This window comes from Sceloporus occidentalis, unplaced genomic scaffold, assembly GCF_023333645.1.
Source record: "Sceloporus occidentalis isolate IW3139 unplaced genomic scaffold, rSceOcc1.0.p SCAF_14, whole genome shotgun sequence".
Lineage (NCBI taxonomy): Eukaryota > Metazoa > Chordata > Lepidosauria > Squamata > Phrynosomatidae > Sceloporus > Sceloporus occidentalis.
The window spans coordinates 18,784,775-18,802,145 of NW_028316994.1; the positions used below are offsets into that span (position 1 = coordinate 18,784,775).

At 49.5% G+C, this 17,371-nt stretch overlaps 1 protein-coding gene across 2 annotated transcripts in view; it reads right to left on the minus strand.

Moving 5' to 3' along the window:
* The window catches only part of FXR2 (FMR1 autosomal homolog 2), a 35,891-nt gene extending 20,251 nt beyond the window's left edge, over positions 1-15,640 (minus strand). The window contains exons 1-2 of one of the 2 annotated variants that reach the window (XM_089481206.1): positions 15,176-15,640; positions 4,266-4,318 (exon numbers count right to left, since the gene is read on the minus strand). In XM_089481206.1, coding sequence (XP_089337332.1) covers positions 4,266-4,318; positions 15,176-15,226 — 104 coding nt within the window. In that variant the 5' untranslated portion in view covers positions 15,227-15,640. Of the gene's footprint in view, positions 1-4,265; positions 4,319-6,615; positions 6,642-15,175 lie in introns of those variants that run through there. The other variant, XM_089481207.1, reaches the window with a different exon arrangement.
* Between the last annotated feature and the right edge of the window lie 1,731 nt (positions 15,641-17,371).

Consider the following 17,371-nt stretch of genomic DNA (forward strand, 5'->3'; position numbering starts at 1 on the left):
GCTCCTCACAGCCACAGTGATTGGCAATGGCATCATCCAAAGTAAAAAAGTGATAAGGCGCTTTCCCTTTTATTTGATCCCACAGCACAGTAACTTAGCAAAACAAAGACCACTTGAACATAAACTCCATCCAGTCCAGCATCAGGTAGCTAGCCCTGTCAATCTACATCAGGTTCGGCAGATACACCAACAGCCTGCCTTCTGGAGCAAATCTATTTCCCAATTGGGTACAGAAGGTGAACTGAACTGATTCTAGCCCCATCCCCAATAAGTGGAATAAGTGGACCTTGCAAGGGGGCAGCAGCCTGGAGCAGCTCTCTCAGAACAATGAAGACATAAAAAGCACCTTTGTTATCTCTGTTTTTTAACTGATTAATGGCACTACCACATTGCTTCAAACTAGCAAAAAGAAAGTACCACAAGTCCTGGGAAGCAAAGGGTTCAGGGTAAAGATGAGTCCAAGGAAGGGAGGCAAAGGGAAACACAAGAAGTGCCAGATGGCCAAGAGCAATGCCCACCACCCAACAGCCTGGTTGTTTACAGGCCCCTTCCTCCTCCTCCTCCCGGCTGTGTTCCCAGTCTGCCAAGAGGACCAGGCACTGGGAACTAGCCGTGGTACTGCAAGGCTGCCTCATTAATGGCAGAGGAATTAACTGGGATTTGCATGCTGCTGCGGGGGGGGGGGGGGATGCGCAGACAGGAAGCCAGACAGAGCCACCGCTGGCAGGCTGCCAGCCTCCCTGCCCTCACTCACTTGGTCGCTCCTCCTGGCTGACGGACTGCTGCAAGCAGTTAGTTGGAAATTATTTGACCAAAGCCAGCACCAGCCTCCATCCGTGGAGATGGCTGGGAGCCAGGCTGGCTTCCCTGGGGCAGCTGTTCCAGAGTGCCACATGTCACCGCTGCAGCTGCCCGGGTATGACCTCTGTGAGCGGCTTGGCACTCTCCCCCCCATCCCCACACGCACACTTCTGGTCTGCTGTCAGGAATGTCAGCCACTCTCACCTCATAGAACCATAGAGTTGGAGGAGACCACAAGGGCCATCCCATTCAACCCCCTTCAGCCATGCAGGAATACACAATCAAAGCATCTCCCTGCCAACCTCTGTTTAAAAACTTCCAAAGGAGGAGACTCCGTCACACTCAAAGGGAGTGTCTTCCACTGACCGTTAAGAAGTTCCTCCTGAGAGTTAGGTGGAATTTCTTTTCCTGTAGTTTGAATCCATTGCTCCAGATCCTAGTCTCTGGAGCTGTGGAAAACAAGCTTCTTCCCTCTCCAATATGATATCCCTTCCAATATTTAAACGCAACCATCATGTCCCCTCGTAACCTTCTTTCCATCAGGCTAAACATTCCCAGTCCCTAAGCTGCTTCTCATAGGGCTTGGTGGTTTCCAGACCTTTCACCATTTTGGTCACCCTCCTCTGGACACGTGTCCAACTTGTCACCATCCCCCAAAATCATCAGTGTCCAAAATCTGCCCATTCTTTCTGAAGCACCGAGGGAAGAAGCTCCCAACAGGCTCAGACTGTCTGGAGGGCAGATGGGGCACAGCTGGTCTCCCATCTCACCCTACTTGGCTATGATGCACTCAGCACCCCCCCCCCGTGCTGTGTCATTGCTAAATGGGGGGCAGCGGAGGGTTGCTAATCGAACAGGATGACACAGCCTCCGCCAAGGATTCTTGGCAGAGAGCCCCTGTACAACCTCAAGGAAGACTAGGGAGGCGGCTGAACATCTGAAGGAGGAGAGGATCCCTATCCTGTTTGGCTTCACCATTCAACCAGGCAGAAAGAAAGCCCCTCCAGGTGGTTCAGGCTGAAGAGACACAAAGGCCAAGCCAGAGAGCCCAAGCCATCAATTCCCAAAGGGACCAGTTCTCCTAATCTATATTTTCATGACATCCATTTTAGCGTTCTACTGCTGTAAACTACTAGGCAGGAAAAGCTACGTATAACAGCTTCAGATACACAAAGTTGTTTGGATGGGTAAAGGGAGGCTCACAAGTCACAATAGTCCCCAAGTCTTTTACTATGTGGAAAACCAAAAGCCAACTTCTGATTTACTTCCTGGATTAAGTCCTCGTGTGGGACTAAAACCGCAGGGGGGGGGGGGGCGGAGAGTGGAGGCATAAAAAATTGCCCCTCACAATCCCTAGGGAGCATCAATTCCAAACTAATCTATAAAACTGGGGGCATGGTAAGTAGCTGATCCTTCCCAAGATCCCACACAGCCAACCATGGCAGGTAGTTGCCCACCCTTATTCCAAAGGGTGTTCAAATGGAGCAGAGGATGCTTCACCGAAAGGCAATACAGAGCCCCACGAAGGGGCCAGTTTGCACCTATAGCACCCACCTGAGAGTGAAAGCCTGAGCTAGGAAAACTGCCCTACAGAAGCTGAAGCAGCAGCAACAGAGGAAGGCCTCCAGGGTCTTACTTACATCTTGATGGTGGAGGACTAGCAATTCCCAAGGGGGAGGGGGAAGGGATGGGTGTCATGAATCATAGTTGAAACAGACCCCATAGAATCGGAAGAGACCACAAGGGCCATCTAGTCCAACCCCATTCTGCCATGCAGGAAAACACCATCAAAGAACCCCCCAACAAATGGCCATTTAGTCTCTGTTTAAAGACCTCCAAAGGAGACCAACACACTCCACTTTCGAACCATTCTGACTATCAAATTCTTCCTAATGTTGAAGTAGAATTTCTTTTCCTGTAGTTTGCATCCACTGCTCCATGTCTTAGTCTCTAGAGCAGCAGAAAACAAGCTTGCTCCATCCTCTATATGACATCCATGACATCTATGACAAAGGAACACCCTCTCAGTGACATGAGGAGACCTCCAGAACCTTGCAATCTCCTCCCCGCAATCAGCTTCTCGACTGTCCTAAGAGTCAGGCACTGTTAGGGGTACAAAAAAAGGACAGGAGAGGGCAGTATTCGAGGATGGGGGGGAGGGAGCAGCAGAGGAGGCAGCAACTCCGCTGGGACACAGTAAGACCATTCCAAACTCTTAGGCGGGTTACAGACTGCCATTAAAGTACGCGCAGAGCACGTACTAGGGTTAGGAAGGGGCGGTGCTTCCACACCCCCTAACCCTAGTACGCGCTCTGCGTGCACAAAATGGCGGTGGCCGTTCCACATGGCCGCCGCCATGATGGCGTCACGAACGCACCGCCTCCAAACAAGGCGGCGCGGATGTGACGCCATCGCTCTGCACGAGGGAGCTTAATGCGCCCTTTCCGTGGAGCAGGAAGGAGCTCCGAAACACAGCTCCTTCCTGGTTTGCGTCGCTGGGCGCAGCCTTCAGACGGCTGCGCCCAGCAACGCAAGGGAGAAAGGGGCCAAGTGGCCCCTTTCTCCTCCTCCCCGCCGCCGCGGGGTGTCCTTGGGGCTTGAAGCCCCAAGGACAGCCCTTTCCAGGCTGCGGGGAAGTGGCCTTTTGCCGCTTCCCCGCGGCCTGGAAAGCGGCGGATCGGGGCCTCAGCGGCTGCCGTTCTGGCCACTGAGGCCCCAATACACCGGGGAAAGGCGTGCCTACAGGCCGCCCCAAAGGGGCGGTCTGTAATGCACCTTAGAAACCAACCTTGCCTCAGAGGGAAAAGCCCAACATGGGATTAAATCCAGACTGGAGGAAGCCAGCACCAAGTGATGAATGAGATGCCAGGTAACCCAGTATCTGGTCTTGGGAGGAAAGGGTGGCTTAGCAATAGAAATAGCAATAGCAACCCCATTTCTATACTGCTTATCAGTGAACTACGCACTCCCTAAGCAGTTTACAAGGTATAGGCCAACTGTCCCAAAACAAGGCGGGTATTCCTTTTAGCAACCTACAGAAGGATACAAGGCTGAGTGGACCTTGGAGCCCCTGGGATCAAACTTTCAACCTTGTGGCTGCAGTACAGGCACTTAACCACTGCTCTACTGGGCACTTCATCAAAGGAGCTCTGAGTCTGGAGTCTGAGTTCTCTTTTCCAACACAACAATCCTTGTCAGAATACACTCTTTTTAAGAACACAGGTATTTTTGTTACTATCAGAGTGTTCAACAAATAAACATGGCCCCCTCTCAATGTCCTTAGGACTGCCAATTTCATCAGCCACAGCCAGCTTGGCCATCAGTAAGGGATGGGAGTTGCAGTCCACCATCATGTCTGAAGAGTTGTATACTCCCCTCTCCCAAATGGGGTAAACAGTGACTGTCCTTCTCTAACAAAAAGAACAGGGGAGGGACCATCAGGCAGCATCTCTGGGGTGACTTACTTGTTTTCGAAGGATATTGTGACCGAATCTTCATGAACATCTTTAACAAAACCCTGGAAGGGAAGAGAGACAAGAGATGCTGTATTAACACTACTATGAGCAACACAAACAGCACCCTCTCCACAGGTTCTCTGACAAAGAGAGGATACACCTATATTGTGTCCACTGGGCGTGAAATAGTGAGCAACCAACATGGAGGAGCAGAGTGGAAGCAGAACCTCCATAAAGGAATGGCTGCTGCTGAGCAAGTGGACTCATGCTCAGGGCCATCCATCAGCCAACCAGTGACAGAAGGAGCAGCTGTCCAGCCCAGAAGCAGCCCTTTGGAGGGTCAAACCTTTCAGCAAGAACCAGAGGGCCTGGATGGGGATGCTTGGAACCTGCAAATGTAACCAAAGTCCCACCACCTGCTTGACTCTTGACATGACAAGAACAAAGACAGGGCCAAAGAAAGGAGGTGAACCTGGAAGATAGTGAGGCATCTTCCAAGCAGTGCAGGGACTCCAAGGAGGGCAGAAAGCCACAACCACTTTGCCTCCCTGCCTCTCTCTCTCTCTCACACACACACACAGTGTCATATTTATTTTTACCACGGTACTCTAAAATGCTGTCAGAATAGCCAACAACAGATTCACAATTTGCACATCAGTTTTCCTTCAAAGAGCTCAGTGATGCTTTTTTAGGGTATCCAAGTTGACTGTCTCCTCAAAAGACAAAAGACTCAAAGAGGTCCTAATACTGTATATACTCATGTATAAGTCTAGAAATTTAGGTCGAAAAATTGACCCAAAAAACTTGAGTCGACTTATCCGTGAGTCAATGTAAGTACTGTGTCTTAATTCTTATTTAAAAGAAGGAACCATCTCCTGGGGAAAAGCAAGATTATAATATGTGAAGCACTGAACCCCTCTACTCTCTCATCCATCCAGCTTAAGAGTAAGCACAAAGAGCTATGTCTGCTGGAATTTTATAAGTTCTTTCACATTGTTTTGCTGTGCTTCATCCTTTAGATCCTTTGCTATATGCCCCTAAGTTTTACCCTCGACTTATCCACGGGTCATAGCAAAATCCATAATTTTGGCCAGAAAACTTGCTCTCGACTTATACATGAGGTCAACTTATAGTTGAGTATATGCGGTACATTTTTTGCTGGAGCTGCTGTAGAACTGCATGTTGAAATACTGGACAGGGTGAGAAATGCCATCCCCAAACATTGAACTGATCACTCCTGGGTCTTGAGTAGGGCAACTTTTGAGCTCTTACATCCCTAGAGCTCCCGCCCTGCAGCCAAATTCCTTTATCTTTTCATCCATTTACTTACTTTAAACATTAATAACCCTGTATGTATATGTGCCCTCATGACATGTGTCAACATATGGTGACCTCATGAATTCCGTAAGATTTTTTAAGCAAAGGAATACTCAGAGATGGTTCTTACAGTTCTTTCCTCTAAAATAGAGCCTACACCATCTAGCATTGGTTAGTGGTCTCCCATCCATGTGCTAACCAGAGCTGGCCATTAGCTTCCAAGATCAGACAGAATCTGGTACCTTTAGGGTACCTTGCCCTGAAAGTCCAAGGTAGTTCCAGGACAAGGATGAGAGCTGACCCCACCCCAAAATTGAACAGTCCAGTTTGCATGATCCACATATGGGCCAAAGGCAGAGAACAACTATTTGATTTGGAAGGGGAAACATTTCAGAGGTATTAGAAAACCAGAGCCCAGTTGGCAAACTGTGATTATATAGCTAAGGTTAGAGGGGTGAGTCAATATACTTGGGGGGGAGGGGAGAGGAATATTTTTGTGCACAAAACTTTCTATGTAAAAGGAATGCCTGGATTAAGCAATGCCCTCTGGCGTAGCAACAATGAAGTCCCCCAATTTAGGTTTTGGGATTCTGACCCAGCTGCCAGAGAGCCATGCTCACACTTATGGCTGGCGCTGCCAGGGGAAAAAAGAGGGCAGCTGCAGGGTTGCCATTAAGGGAGGAAGACAGAGATACAAACAAGTGTTCCCAGTTTGGAGCGTGAGGAAGTCAAGTTAGAATGTCCTGCATGTGCAAAGCATGACAGAAAGAACAGGTGCTGCGGGGACTGGGAGGCTTACTCTGCCAACTGCCCAAACAAGAAGAAGTCAGCAGAAAGTAGTGTGTGCTGCACACAAACAGAAAGCCCATTAGTCCAATCAGCAGCACCTACTGAAGCAGGAAAAGACACTGATGGTAATCAGAATCACAGAGTTGGAAGAGACCCCCAAGCGCCATGTGGCCCAACTCCCCATCTGCCATGCAGGAACTCTCAATCACAGCATTCATTGAGGGAGTGTGTTCCACTCTTGAACAGCTCTTACTGTCAGGAACGTCCTCCAAATGTCGAGGTGGAATCTCTTTTCCTGTAGCGTGGCATCTTTTGATCGAAGTGAGAATTCTGTCCAAGCCCTATGAGAGAAACCTTCCTAAAGAACATGCCTGAGGTATCCTGCACTGTTATGGGTTTGATGCTGTATTTTGCAAAACTCACATTTTTCACAGGAACCAACTCTCCCTTTAGAAAGTGTGGTTACAACCAACCATTTCATTCCCAGCAGAGACATCCTCAGTCTCCCAACCCTGCCTATCACATCCTACTGGCTGTGTCCCGAGACATCCGAGATAACCAAACTCTGCCCCACTTTCCACGTCTGGAATGGATCGGGCACACAGTGTCTTGACAATTCAAGGGGAAGATGGGGGAAACAACCCAACAAGCCTTCTCAACTGTAGAATTCAAGAGGGATCAAAGACTCTGGGGGCCTTCCAAATGCCCCTTGCCTGGTTGGCTGTTCTCACTGCTGCCTCCACAGCTCTGAGACTCCCTTTCTGAGCTCCGCCTGCAGCTATAAAGAGCACCTCATTTATCATCCCTTTGGCTCAGACCAGATCAGGCCCCTTCATGTCACAAGGAACACAGGAACATCCCCACCTCCCACGTCCTCCACCTCCAGACGAGGGTCTACTTTACCCTCTGGGTTACATTGCTGGGGCTAAAATAAAAAATGGCTACTACATAAGGCCTGCGCTGTTTCTTGGCACCACACAAGAGTTTCAAGGAATCCTTTATTCAGCCACCCTGGATCCCAGTACTGGAGAGAGGCAGGACATGAAAGGAAGGAAGGCAGAGTTACAAGGCCCCTGTGCTGTTCCCATTCACTTGCACATCCCCAAGCTGTAGACCCAGGAATTTACTGCTGACCACTAGAGCCTGTAGTGCAACTCCATATAAAACAGCTGGTAACCTCCACATGTTTCTTCCTGCTGTTCAGCAAGCCTTCCCTCTATTATCCTCCCAGTCTTTGATATAAAAACAGAGCTTGTTGTTTTAAAACCAAGACCTCTCCGCCAGCATTGCCACCTGTGGGGACAGCGTATGCACAGCCTTGTACCTGAAATAGTTCCAGCTCCACACTGGACAAAGGATTTTGAAACTCAATGTACTCATGTAAGAAAAGAAAGGACCTGGCTGACCAGCATTAAAGTTGCTCCAGTTGTAGCACAATCACTGTCCCTAATGGGGCTGCCTTGGGGAAATGGGTGGAAACATCAATGGGTCCAAGGCACTGCAGCTGGACTGCTTGCTGGTTATAGGAAACATAAAACTCCTGAGTTACAACATCAGCATGGCTACCAGTTGTTTCCAGGCACAGTCCAAGGTGCTGGTTATGACCTATAAAGCCCTCCACAACCTGAAGGACTGTCGCCTCTCTATATGGGCCTACCCAAGTTTAAAGATTTTTGGTGGAGGGTGTTCCCTTTGTCCCAGCACCACCACCACCACCACCACAGGTACAGCTACATTTGGTGGGCGCAAGGGAGAGAGCCTTCTTGGTGGTAGCTTCCAGGCTGTGCAAACTCCCTCCCACGGGAGGCCTGGTTGGTTCATTCTCTGCTTTCTTTTTGCCAACATGAAAAGAGCTTTCCTAAACTTGGTTTTAAAAGCCTCTGACTTTTAACTGCCCATGACCACCTTGGGATCTATGCAGGAAGAAAAATAGGATAGAAATCAAATAAGTGAAATAAATTAATTAAAAAGTAAAATTTACAGTATGCATGGGCTGGAGTATGACAAGGTAAGGGAGCGTGGCCATGCATGCAAGTGCCTACTACTTCTACCACCAAAGTTGTACCACCATGCAAGCAAACTCCTTCCAGAAAGGCCAGCTCAGTAAGCTTACTCTCACACATAGGGAGCACTGAAATTCACTCAGTCTGCTCTCCAGAAAACAGAAGCCTATGAGAGAAACCTTTCCCTGGCAATCCACATGTGATCAGGAGACCAACTTTTGCTTCCCTGCTTCCTTCTCTTGGGTCACCCAAGAAAATCCCCAAAGAGCCTAGGCAAACACACATGAATGAATGCATAGCTGGCATGCTCAAGACCAAAGACAGCAGCAGCAAGGCCCTCAAGATGCTCCCCAAAGGTACCTCCAGGAGAAGGGAGCAAAATTAACCTGGCCACTTTCAGCTCAGAGTCAGCTGGCATGACCCCACCACACACACAATTTATAGATGCGACTGTAAAGCAGAGGACCCTGTTCCCAGCAATAAGTGCTGCTTTAAAATGCTGTCCATATGGCCGATACCTTTCTACCAAAGACTTGGCAGAGAAAGAACATTCCTACTTTCTGCTCAGTCAGCTGCCTCTGGGGGAAGATATAGCAACCACCAGAGATATTTAAGCAGCTGCAACCCAGCAGAGACCAGCAGAACCAGAGACTACAATGTGGAATCTTTAACGACAAATGGCCTTCTACCAGACAAGGCCTGGGGTCTGTCTCTGAACCTGGAAACATTGCCCTTTTTTGGAGGCTATATAAATTCAAGAGAACAATTAGCCATGCTGGCTGAAAAATTCTGAAAGCTGCAGTCCAAAAGAAGAATGTTCCCATGTTCTGGTCTATCTAGCCCAGTGTTGACTATTTTGACTGGCAGGACACTCTCACATTATCTTCAACCTGGATTCCTTCATGGGAAAATCGGAAACTGCCCTTACACTGACTTATGCTCTTGGGAGAGTCCAGCTAGTCACATACTGACAACACTGACTGGCAGCCACGGTCCTTCAGGGCTTCAGGAAGGGTTCTTCACCTAGACTTACCTGAAGATACCAACAGGACTGAAACTGTGACCTTCTGCATAGAAACATAGGAAGCTGCTGTTAATGGGTCAGAAGTGGCAGCCTTAACTCTCTAGGCTATCAGGCCAGATTCTCTCTCAGAAACACAAAGAGGTTCCTGCTATTGCCTCCTGGTGATCTCCCATCCAAATATTAATCAGGGCTGACTCTGCTTAGCGCCAGAGATTTAGTCATGTTGAGAATGGCAGAGTGGTAAAGGAAGCGGGGTTGAATCTGGAATGTCCTGCAACCATGACCCTCTCCCACTGAGCTACAGCTGGCATACCCTACTCAGACTTACCCATCCCGTTTCTCAGACTGAGAGTCTTTTGAGGACATGTAACATGATGGGGAGACAAGACGGGGGAGAGATAGCTGGCAAAAAAAAAAAAAATGTTATGGGATGGGTGGGGTTATAAACGACTTTAAAAATAACTTACTTGATAAGGAATGTGGGGAGATGCCACAGCAAAAGGGCATGTAAAGAGGCCAAAAATAACTTGCTCTACTCTGAGAGCCAGAGATTAACCCTCAAAAGATTTCTGTATCTTTGATCCGCGGCCATCTTCATTCCAGACCCTTACTGGTGTGACTCCATTTTAAGGTGGGAAATCTAAAATCAGCAGCAAGTACAATACCATGCCCCTACCATGTCTGTCCTGCCCCTCTTCATGGGGGGAGCACATTTAGCCAAGGCCCCACCAATGAGGAAGTTCCCCTTGTTAGGGAATAGTGACCAGAGATTCTGATGAAATAAATGATTTCTTTGCACTAACCTGCTGAAGTTTGGCACAACTCAGCATCTCAGCTGTTCCAGGTGTTCTCATTTTCTTTGCTGGTCTATTTGCCCTCATGACCTTGAATACAGCCTTCCCCAACTAAGGCTCTCTGGATGTACTTGGACTGCAGTTTTCATCATCCCCAGCCAAGGTCCAGGATTTCTGGAGGGCTCCAGGTTGGGGAAGATTGTCTTGACAGCTAATTTGAATCCCAGTTGGGGGGGGGGGGGGAAGCAGGATATAATGTTGTTAATAGCAATAATGGTAAGAACAGTGACATCTCATATGAAGCTGTCTATCATCTATCAGCTAAGCAGCTGTGTATCACCTGCAAAGAACCCTTTACTATGTAGCACTGAGGCTCAAAGACTACAGGGGAGCGCTCTTTACAGATGATACCCCACCTCTGTGTCCAGTAAGCCTCTTAAAATCCTTGCTCCTATCAACAGGCAAAAGGAAGGGAACATTTATTTTAATACAAACTCAAGGTGCCATAGCAAAAATGTTCAAAGCCTTTGCTATAAAACTTGTTCCCACCTCTGTGTCGAAAGACGCCCAAACTCACCTGAGAAACAGACATTACAGCTAGGTCCACTAGACTATAGGTGCAGAAGTAGAAACTAGAAGGAGTATCAGATTCAAACCTGAGATGAAAGTCTGAGTGAAACTCAACAGATTCCCCAGCTGTAAAAACTGGACTAGGATCCTGCAAAGCTGTGGCATGCTGACACAAAGACAGAATGACAAGGAGACTACTAATAGGACTACTAAACTTTCAATTCCACTTTTCTTGTTAAACATCTAAATTAACAACAACAAGAACAAAAAGGAGTTGCCTCATACTAAGTCAAACTGTTGGCTAGCCTCACCCAGAATCCTTGTTTCAGCGTTCTGCAAAGTTTTGGGCCTTCAGTTGTATTGGACTACATAGACGGCTGGGTATCTCTGGGAGCAGCAGCCCAGCAGGTCAGGAGGGTACCATGGGCAGGAAAAGCAGGTCTGATCTGAGTAGCAGCCATTCCTTAGCATAAGCCTTTCCTCACTCTGCTGCCCAAGGCCCTTCCACAAGTACTGATGTCAGGCACTCACCAAGAAAAATGTATGCTCTCTATCCCAATGTCTATTTTATCTTTCACCAGAACCCAAAGGTCCCCTGTCAGGTGCAAAATGAGGCCGTGGGGAGGCAATTCAAGGAATGCCACTGGGCACAAGCACCATCCAGAAATTAGATTTCAGTACCAGAAATTAAACCAATACACAAATACACTTAGGGGTAAGTGAGGAAGCTTTTTTCCCTTGCTATTATTAAGCAGCTAAGAGCGAAAAAAGGATTTGATTCACTACTGTAAACCATTCAGAGATCTACCCACAGACGCTACTATCCACCCCTGATTCCTGCCCTATTAAGACTCCCTGTCTCCTAAAAACCCAATCAAAGTCTTTCCTTACAAGGCAAGAAGGTAGTTCAGATGAGTATGTTTCAGTGTAAAGATAAAAACAGCCATGCTTCCCTCTCAAACTGACCCACACTACACACAGCTGGAGAGAAAGAGAGGCAGGCAGGGCCAGCGGTCCGGAGGGACATGTGTCCATGCCAATCAAGAAAGGAAGAGATACAGTTACAAGGCCTCGCATCTTTATTTCCTTACACAATAAAGGAACACGAAACTTAACGGCACAGGGATATAAATAAACTGCTGGCCTGGAGGATGGCTGCTGACTAATGCAGCTGAAAACACCGGTGCGATCAGTAGTTCGCGTCAAGAGGGAAGACCTGAGCAGGAAAGCCATTCTCAGGACGTGCAGAGAGCAAGGATTTCAGACGATGTTATGCCCAATGAAGGAGAAAGGGAAAAAGCAAGTAGGTAAGAAGGGTGTGGCTCTCCTGTTGCAAGACCACCCCTTCTCCCACCAAGGAGCCACACGGTGTTTCCCCCTGGCCTCTCCAAGAGGTCTCTGATGGATGAGAGCAAAGGTTCCTCTAGTCCAGTGGTCCCCAAACTGTGCCCTTTAAGAGATTTTGGACTTCAGCTCCCAGACGCCTCAGCCATGTTGGCCAGTAGTCTGGGATTCTGGGAGCTGAAATCCAAAATCTCTTAAAGTGCACCGTTTGGGGACCACTGGGCGAATAGATGCCCCAATGGGAAGCCCACAAGCAGCAGGGCACAAAGGCAAACAACTGCTCCATATGGCAGCCCCCCACAACTGGTACTTTGAGGCAAATCCCCACTAATACCAGACCTGGTTGGTACACAAGCATCATGGCTTGCAGCCACGGAGAGCCTTACACATTGGTACAGTCCCCTTTAATAGTGGTCCCGGCTGGTAGCCGTCGTCCAGCTGCCCTTTCAGAGTTCAGGCCCTAGAGAGGAAGGGCCTAATGCTGTGGTAACATTAAGCTCTAAAAAGGCACAGCAGCAACTGACACTATTCCTTCTCACCACACACACAAAAAGCTATCTGATCTCCACTGGCAGCCTCCTAAAACTTCCCTCCCACTGCCACAATCCGTTCCTTAATCTCCCATCGCTGGTCCAGGAGCATCCCTAAAGAAAATGGAAACACATCTCAAGATGTGGGCAATTCCTGCTTTTCCATTCATCCCCTGTCAGCAAAGTCAGGCATCTGAGAAGGTTTGCGGAGCTGGAGAAATGCTGGGAAACGGCTCTGTCAAGATGGACCTCCGAAGCAGAGCGAGACACCAGAATATATTGTTTTACAAAACAGCAAGGACCCTGACAGAACAGCAGAAGAACCATAACCGACACCAGGAATTATCACTGACACAGGATGGCCTGAAGAAGAAGAGCCCTCCCTCCGGTCCATCTGCCTTGGTCCAGGCCTCCAAGGGAGAGAAGAACTGCTGGACCTGATCCCCTGCCCCCCTCACCATTCCCTTCTCCTTTTGTGTCGTGTCTTTTAGATTGTGAGGGCAGGGAACCGTCTATTATCCCCTCTGTTGTAAACCGCTCGGATTCCCAGTGATTGGGCGGTATATAAATAAATCCTATTATTATTATTATTATTATTATTATTATTAAGATGCTCAGAAGATGTGCTGGGTGTATGTTGTTGTTGGTGGTGACAAAAAGCCTGAGTAATGCTTCAGCCTGTGGATGCTCTTAAGGCCCTCTTCAGCCTCCAGACCCTTCTGTGGATTTCACCAGCCGCTCCCCCAGTTTCTGCTTCTTCTCAAGAACAGCTGCAGAATGACCCTGGGCACAACTGACTCTGCCTGAGACCAGCTAAACTGGGAGACACCCAGGAGACAATTCTCGAGATCTTCAGATATTGACTAGGAAGCAATTGTGGCTTAAAACCATGGAAAGCCACAGCTGCCAGTCAGTTTGCAATACTGGGCCCAATGGACCCCCCCCCCCATGCACCTGACTCAGTGATACAAAGCAGAGATGTTTCAACTGCCAGGGAGAGAGGAGATTCTGGGACCCCCCCCTTCCTGCCATCCCACCTTCAACATGCTCCTAGGAATGTGGAAACTAAGCATGATGGACCCTCAGATGGGAGATCTCCAGGAGCAAAAGGCAGATGTCCAGGACTGTTGTTGCTGTATGCCTTCAAGTTGTTTCAGACTTATGGTGACCCTAAGGCAAACCTATCACAGGGTTTTCTTGACAATGTTTGTTCAAAAGTGGTTTTGCCATTGCTATCCTCTGAGGCTGAGAGGATGTGACTTGCCCAGGGTCAAGCAATGTGTCTGAATGGCTAAGCAGAGATAGGAACACTTGCTGTGGTATGCCTTCAAGTCATTTCCCACTTATGGTGATGCTATAATGCAGTTGTCTTGGCAAGGTTTTAAAGAGGGGGTGAGGTTGCCGTTGCCATCCTCTGAGGGTCAAGCAATGGGTTTGTATGGCCGAGCGGGAATTTGAAAACTGGTCCCCAGAGCTCAAGCCACAACACCAAGCTGGCAGGAAGGAGAGCGCAAATCTCCCAGGTCCCTGAAAGGGGGAATGGGGCCAATTCAGCCCAGTATTGCCAGCTCTGCCCGGTAGTCTCCTCTCCTTCCTTAGACCCACAAGCGTCCATCCGAGGAGGAGGAGACCGCCAGCTCAGCTTCCCTAATTCCTGGTCTGAGGCCCAATCTCTCCCCCAAAGGCTCATCCTCCCCGCACCTTGCGCAAACACTGTCCCCTCCTCAAAAGGCCCCTCAAATGGAGTCTCCATCCTCCCCAGCCAATTCCCACCCCCCCACATACATCTCAGCTCATCCCTTGCCCACACTTGCCCTTTGGGCTATGGCTTGGATTGAGAGTTCCTGCAGGGCAGAAGGGAGTTGGACTGGGTGGCCCTTGGGGTCTATTGGCCCACATGGCTAAGGCTTCTGGGAGCTGAAGTCCAAAGTCTCTTCAGGGACACAGTTTTGGGAACCGCTGACGGTACTTGCCCTTAGGGAAACCATACTTTTATTGGGAATTACTTGCCCATAGGAGATACATTGGGGCAGGGGTCCCCAAACTGTGCCTCTGAAGAGATTGTGGGACTACATCTCCCAGAAGTCTCAGCCACGTTGGCCAATAGGCTGGGATTCTGGGAACTGAAGTCCAAAAACCCTTATTTTAGTACCCCAAACTTTGCCCTGTAAGAGACTCTGGACTCCAGCTCCCAGAAGCCCCAGCCATGTCGGCCAATAGCCTGGGATTCTGGGAGCTGGAGTCCAAAATCTCTTAAAGGGCACAAATGTAGGCCTAACTGTGTCCTTTGAGATTGTTGGCCTCCATCTCCCAGAATCCCAGGCCACTGGCCGACATGGCTGGGGCTCCTGGGAGATGAAGCCCAAAATGCCCTTAAAGGGCCACCGTTTGGGGACCCCTGGACTAGAGCCTCGGGGGGGGGGTCTTTTGAGGAAGAAGGGGGCTCCCTCGGCCCCTCCCCTCCCGGCCTCAGGTCTCCATGGCAACCGCGGGGGCCCCGCCCACCCCTCCGTCTCCGTGGCAACCGGGGCTCCTCTCCCTTCCTCACCTTGTAGAAGGCCCCGTTGGAGCCGCGGACCTCGACGGGGAGGCCCTCCATGGGCCCCGAGGGCGCCGCCGCAGGAGGAGGAGGAGGAGGCGGCGGCGGAGGAGGAGGAGGAGGGCCGGGGGCGGCCGAGGACGACGGCGGCGGAGGGGAAGACGCTCCGCCGCCGTCGCTGCTCCTCCTCCTCGGGGCCGGTTCTTCTTCCCCTTCTTCTTGCGGCGCCTCTGCCGCCTCTGAGGGGGGGACGGGGGCGGGACGGGCCCCGGCCTCCACGGGCTCCGCCACCGTGACCGCTCCCTTCAAGCCGTGGCCTCGCGAGGCCCGGCCCCCCACCCTCTCCCCGGCCGCGGCACGGCCTGATAGCCCTCTCTGGCGCCGCTGCCTCCGCGGGCCCCGTCCTTCTCCTCCGAAGGAAAGACCGAATGAGACCCACCGACCTCCCCTTACACAGCCAGGCGGACACTGCGCCTGCGCGAGCCTCGGCGCATGCGTAAGCGCGCGCCGTCGTCGACAGAGGACGCTTTCCTTTCTTCCCCTCCCCGCCCTCTCCGACCAGGCCACGCCCACTACAGTCCTTATACGCCCTCCTCTTTCAAGCTCCGCCCCTCTGTACCCGAACCGAGCCAATCGCAGGCGGGGATTCCGCTAAAGAGGCGGGGCGGGACCATTTTTTTTCCCCTGACACACCCAATAGAAAACGAAAGGCTTTCTTTCTCATAGTTACTTCCTCTCCTCCCCCCCAGCAACATGCCAATCATAGTTGGGGGGGGGTTCCTTCCACTTTCGCTCAACGGGATTTATGAGCGTTGGCCAATCCCAAAAGAGGCCCGCTTTTAAAAGCCAATCGTGAAAGTATTCTTGGCTCCGCCGCAACCAATCCTGGCTCGGCTTTTTTTTGTCCCGCCTTTTTCCCTTTCAGTCCTCAAAGGGTCGGGAGGCGGATGCCACACTGAGAGGGAGGGGAGGAGTCGGAGGAGCCACGCCCCGTCTCCTTGAAAGTGCTCATCGCACGGAAAGTCCCGCCCATAACTAGGGCGCTTGCTCGGTCTTGATTGGTTCGCTCGCCACGTCAATTGATAAGGCGGTCATTTGAGGGAAAAAGAAATGTTCTCCACAGAGTACTAGGGCGGGGTCAGAATCCCTCATATTTTGGACCCGCCTACATTTTTGAGTGGACCAATCAAAGTGCGCAGCCACCCTCCTTCGTTATCAGTCAATATTGGGCAGTGACTCCGCGCCCCTTTTTTTAGGGTTGTGGGTTCGAATCCCGCCTGCGCTCAATTTGAGTTTGAGGGAAAATATTATGACTTTTTAAAGCTAAATATAGGCGGCGTGATACACATTATTACAGTAATTAAAAACAAAAATGACTAGCTGTTTAGTTTGAAAATGTATTTATATCAAGTCTTTATAATATTTATATAATGTCACATAAAGTTTTTGTAACTGAATATAAAACATGACTGACATCCCCAAGAAAACATCTGATGATTTATTCATCCAAAAAACTAGTTTTAATCACTTCCAAGTCCCTCATCAAACTACAATTCCCAGGATTCCACAGGAGGATTAGAGTCATGACCTTTAAAATAGCCTGAAACTGAGATAAACTGTGTGAAGCAGATACTGTCACCCATATTTTCTTCTTGGAACATTGAGACTAAGGGTGCGTCCACATGGCAGAAATAATGCATTTTAACACCTCTTTAATTGCTGTAGAGCCATCCTGAGGAATCCTGGGATTTGTAGTCTTACAAGGTTTTTAGCCCCTCAAAACTACAACTCCCAGGAATCTGTAGGATGGAGCCATGGCAGTTCAAAGCGGTGCCAGACTCCATTAGTTCTACAATGCAGATGCACTCTAAAGCTCAAAAGGTGTAAAATGTATTACATAATCAAACTGCTCTAACTGTCATGGCTCCATCCTGTGGGATCCTGGGATTTGTAGTTTTGTTGTGACACCAGAGCTGCCTGACAGGGAAGATTAAACATCTCACCAAACTACAAATCCCAGAATTGCATTGAGGCCATGGCAGTAAAAGCACTGTCAAAGTGATCTAATTCTGCAGTGCAGATCAGGCCAAAATGTATTGGATCCTAACTGACTTTCATTTTGGAACTCAAACAACAAGGGACCCTGTCCTTTGAGGGGGGTCTTGGCCTTAAAAATACACATTGAAACCATTTAAAAAGTAGAAG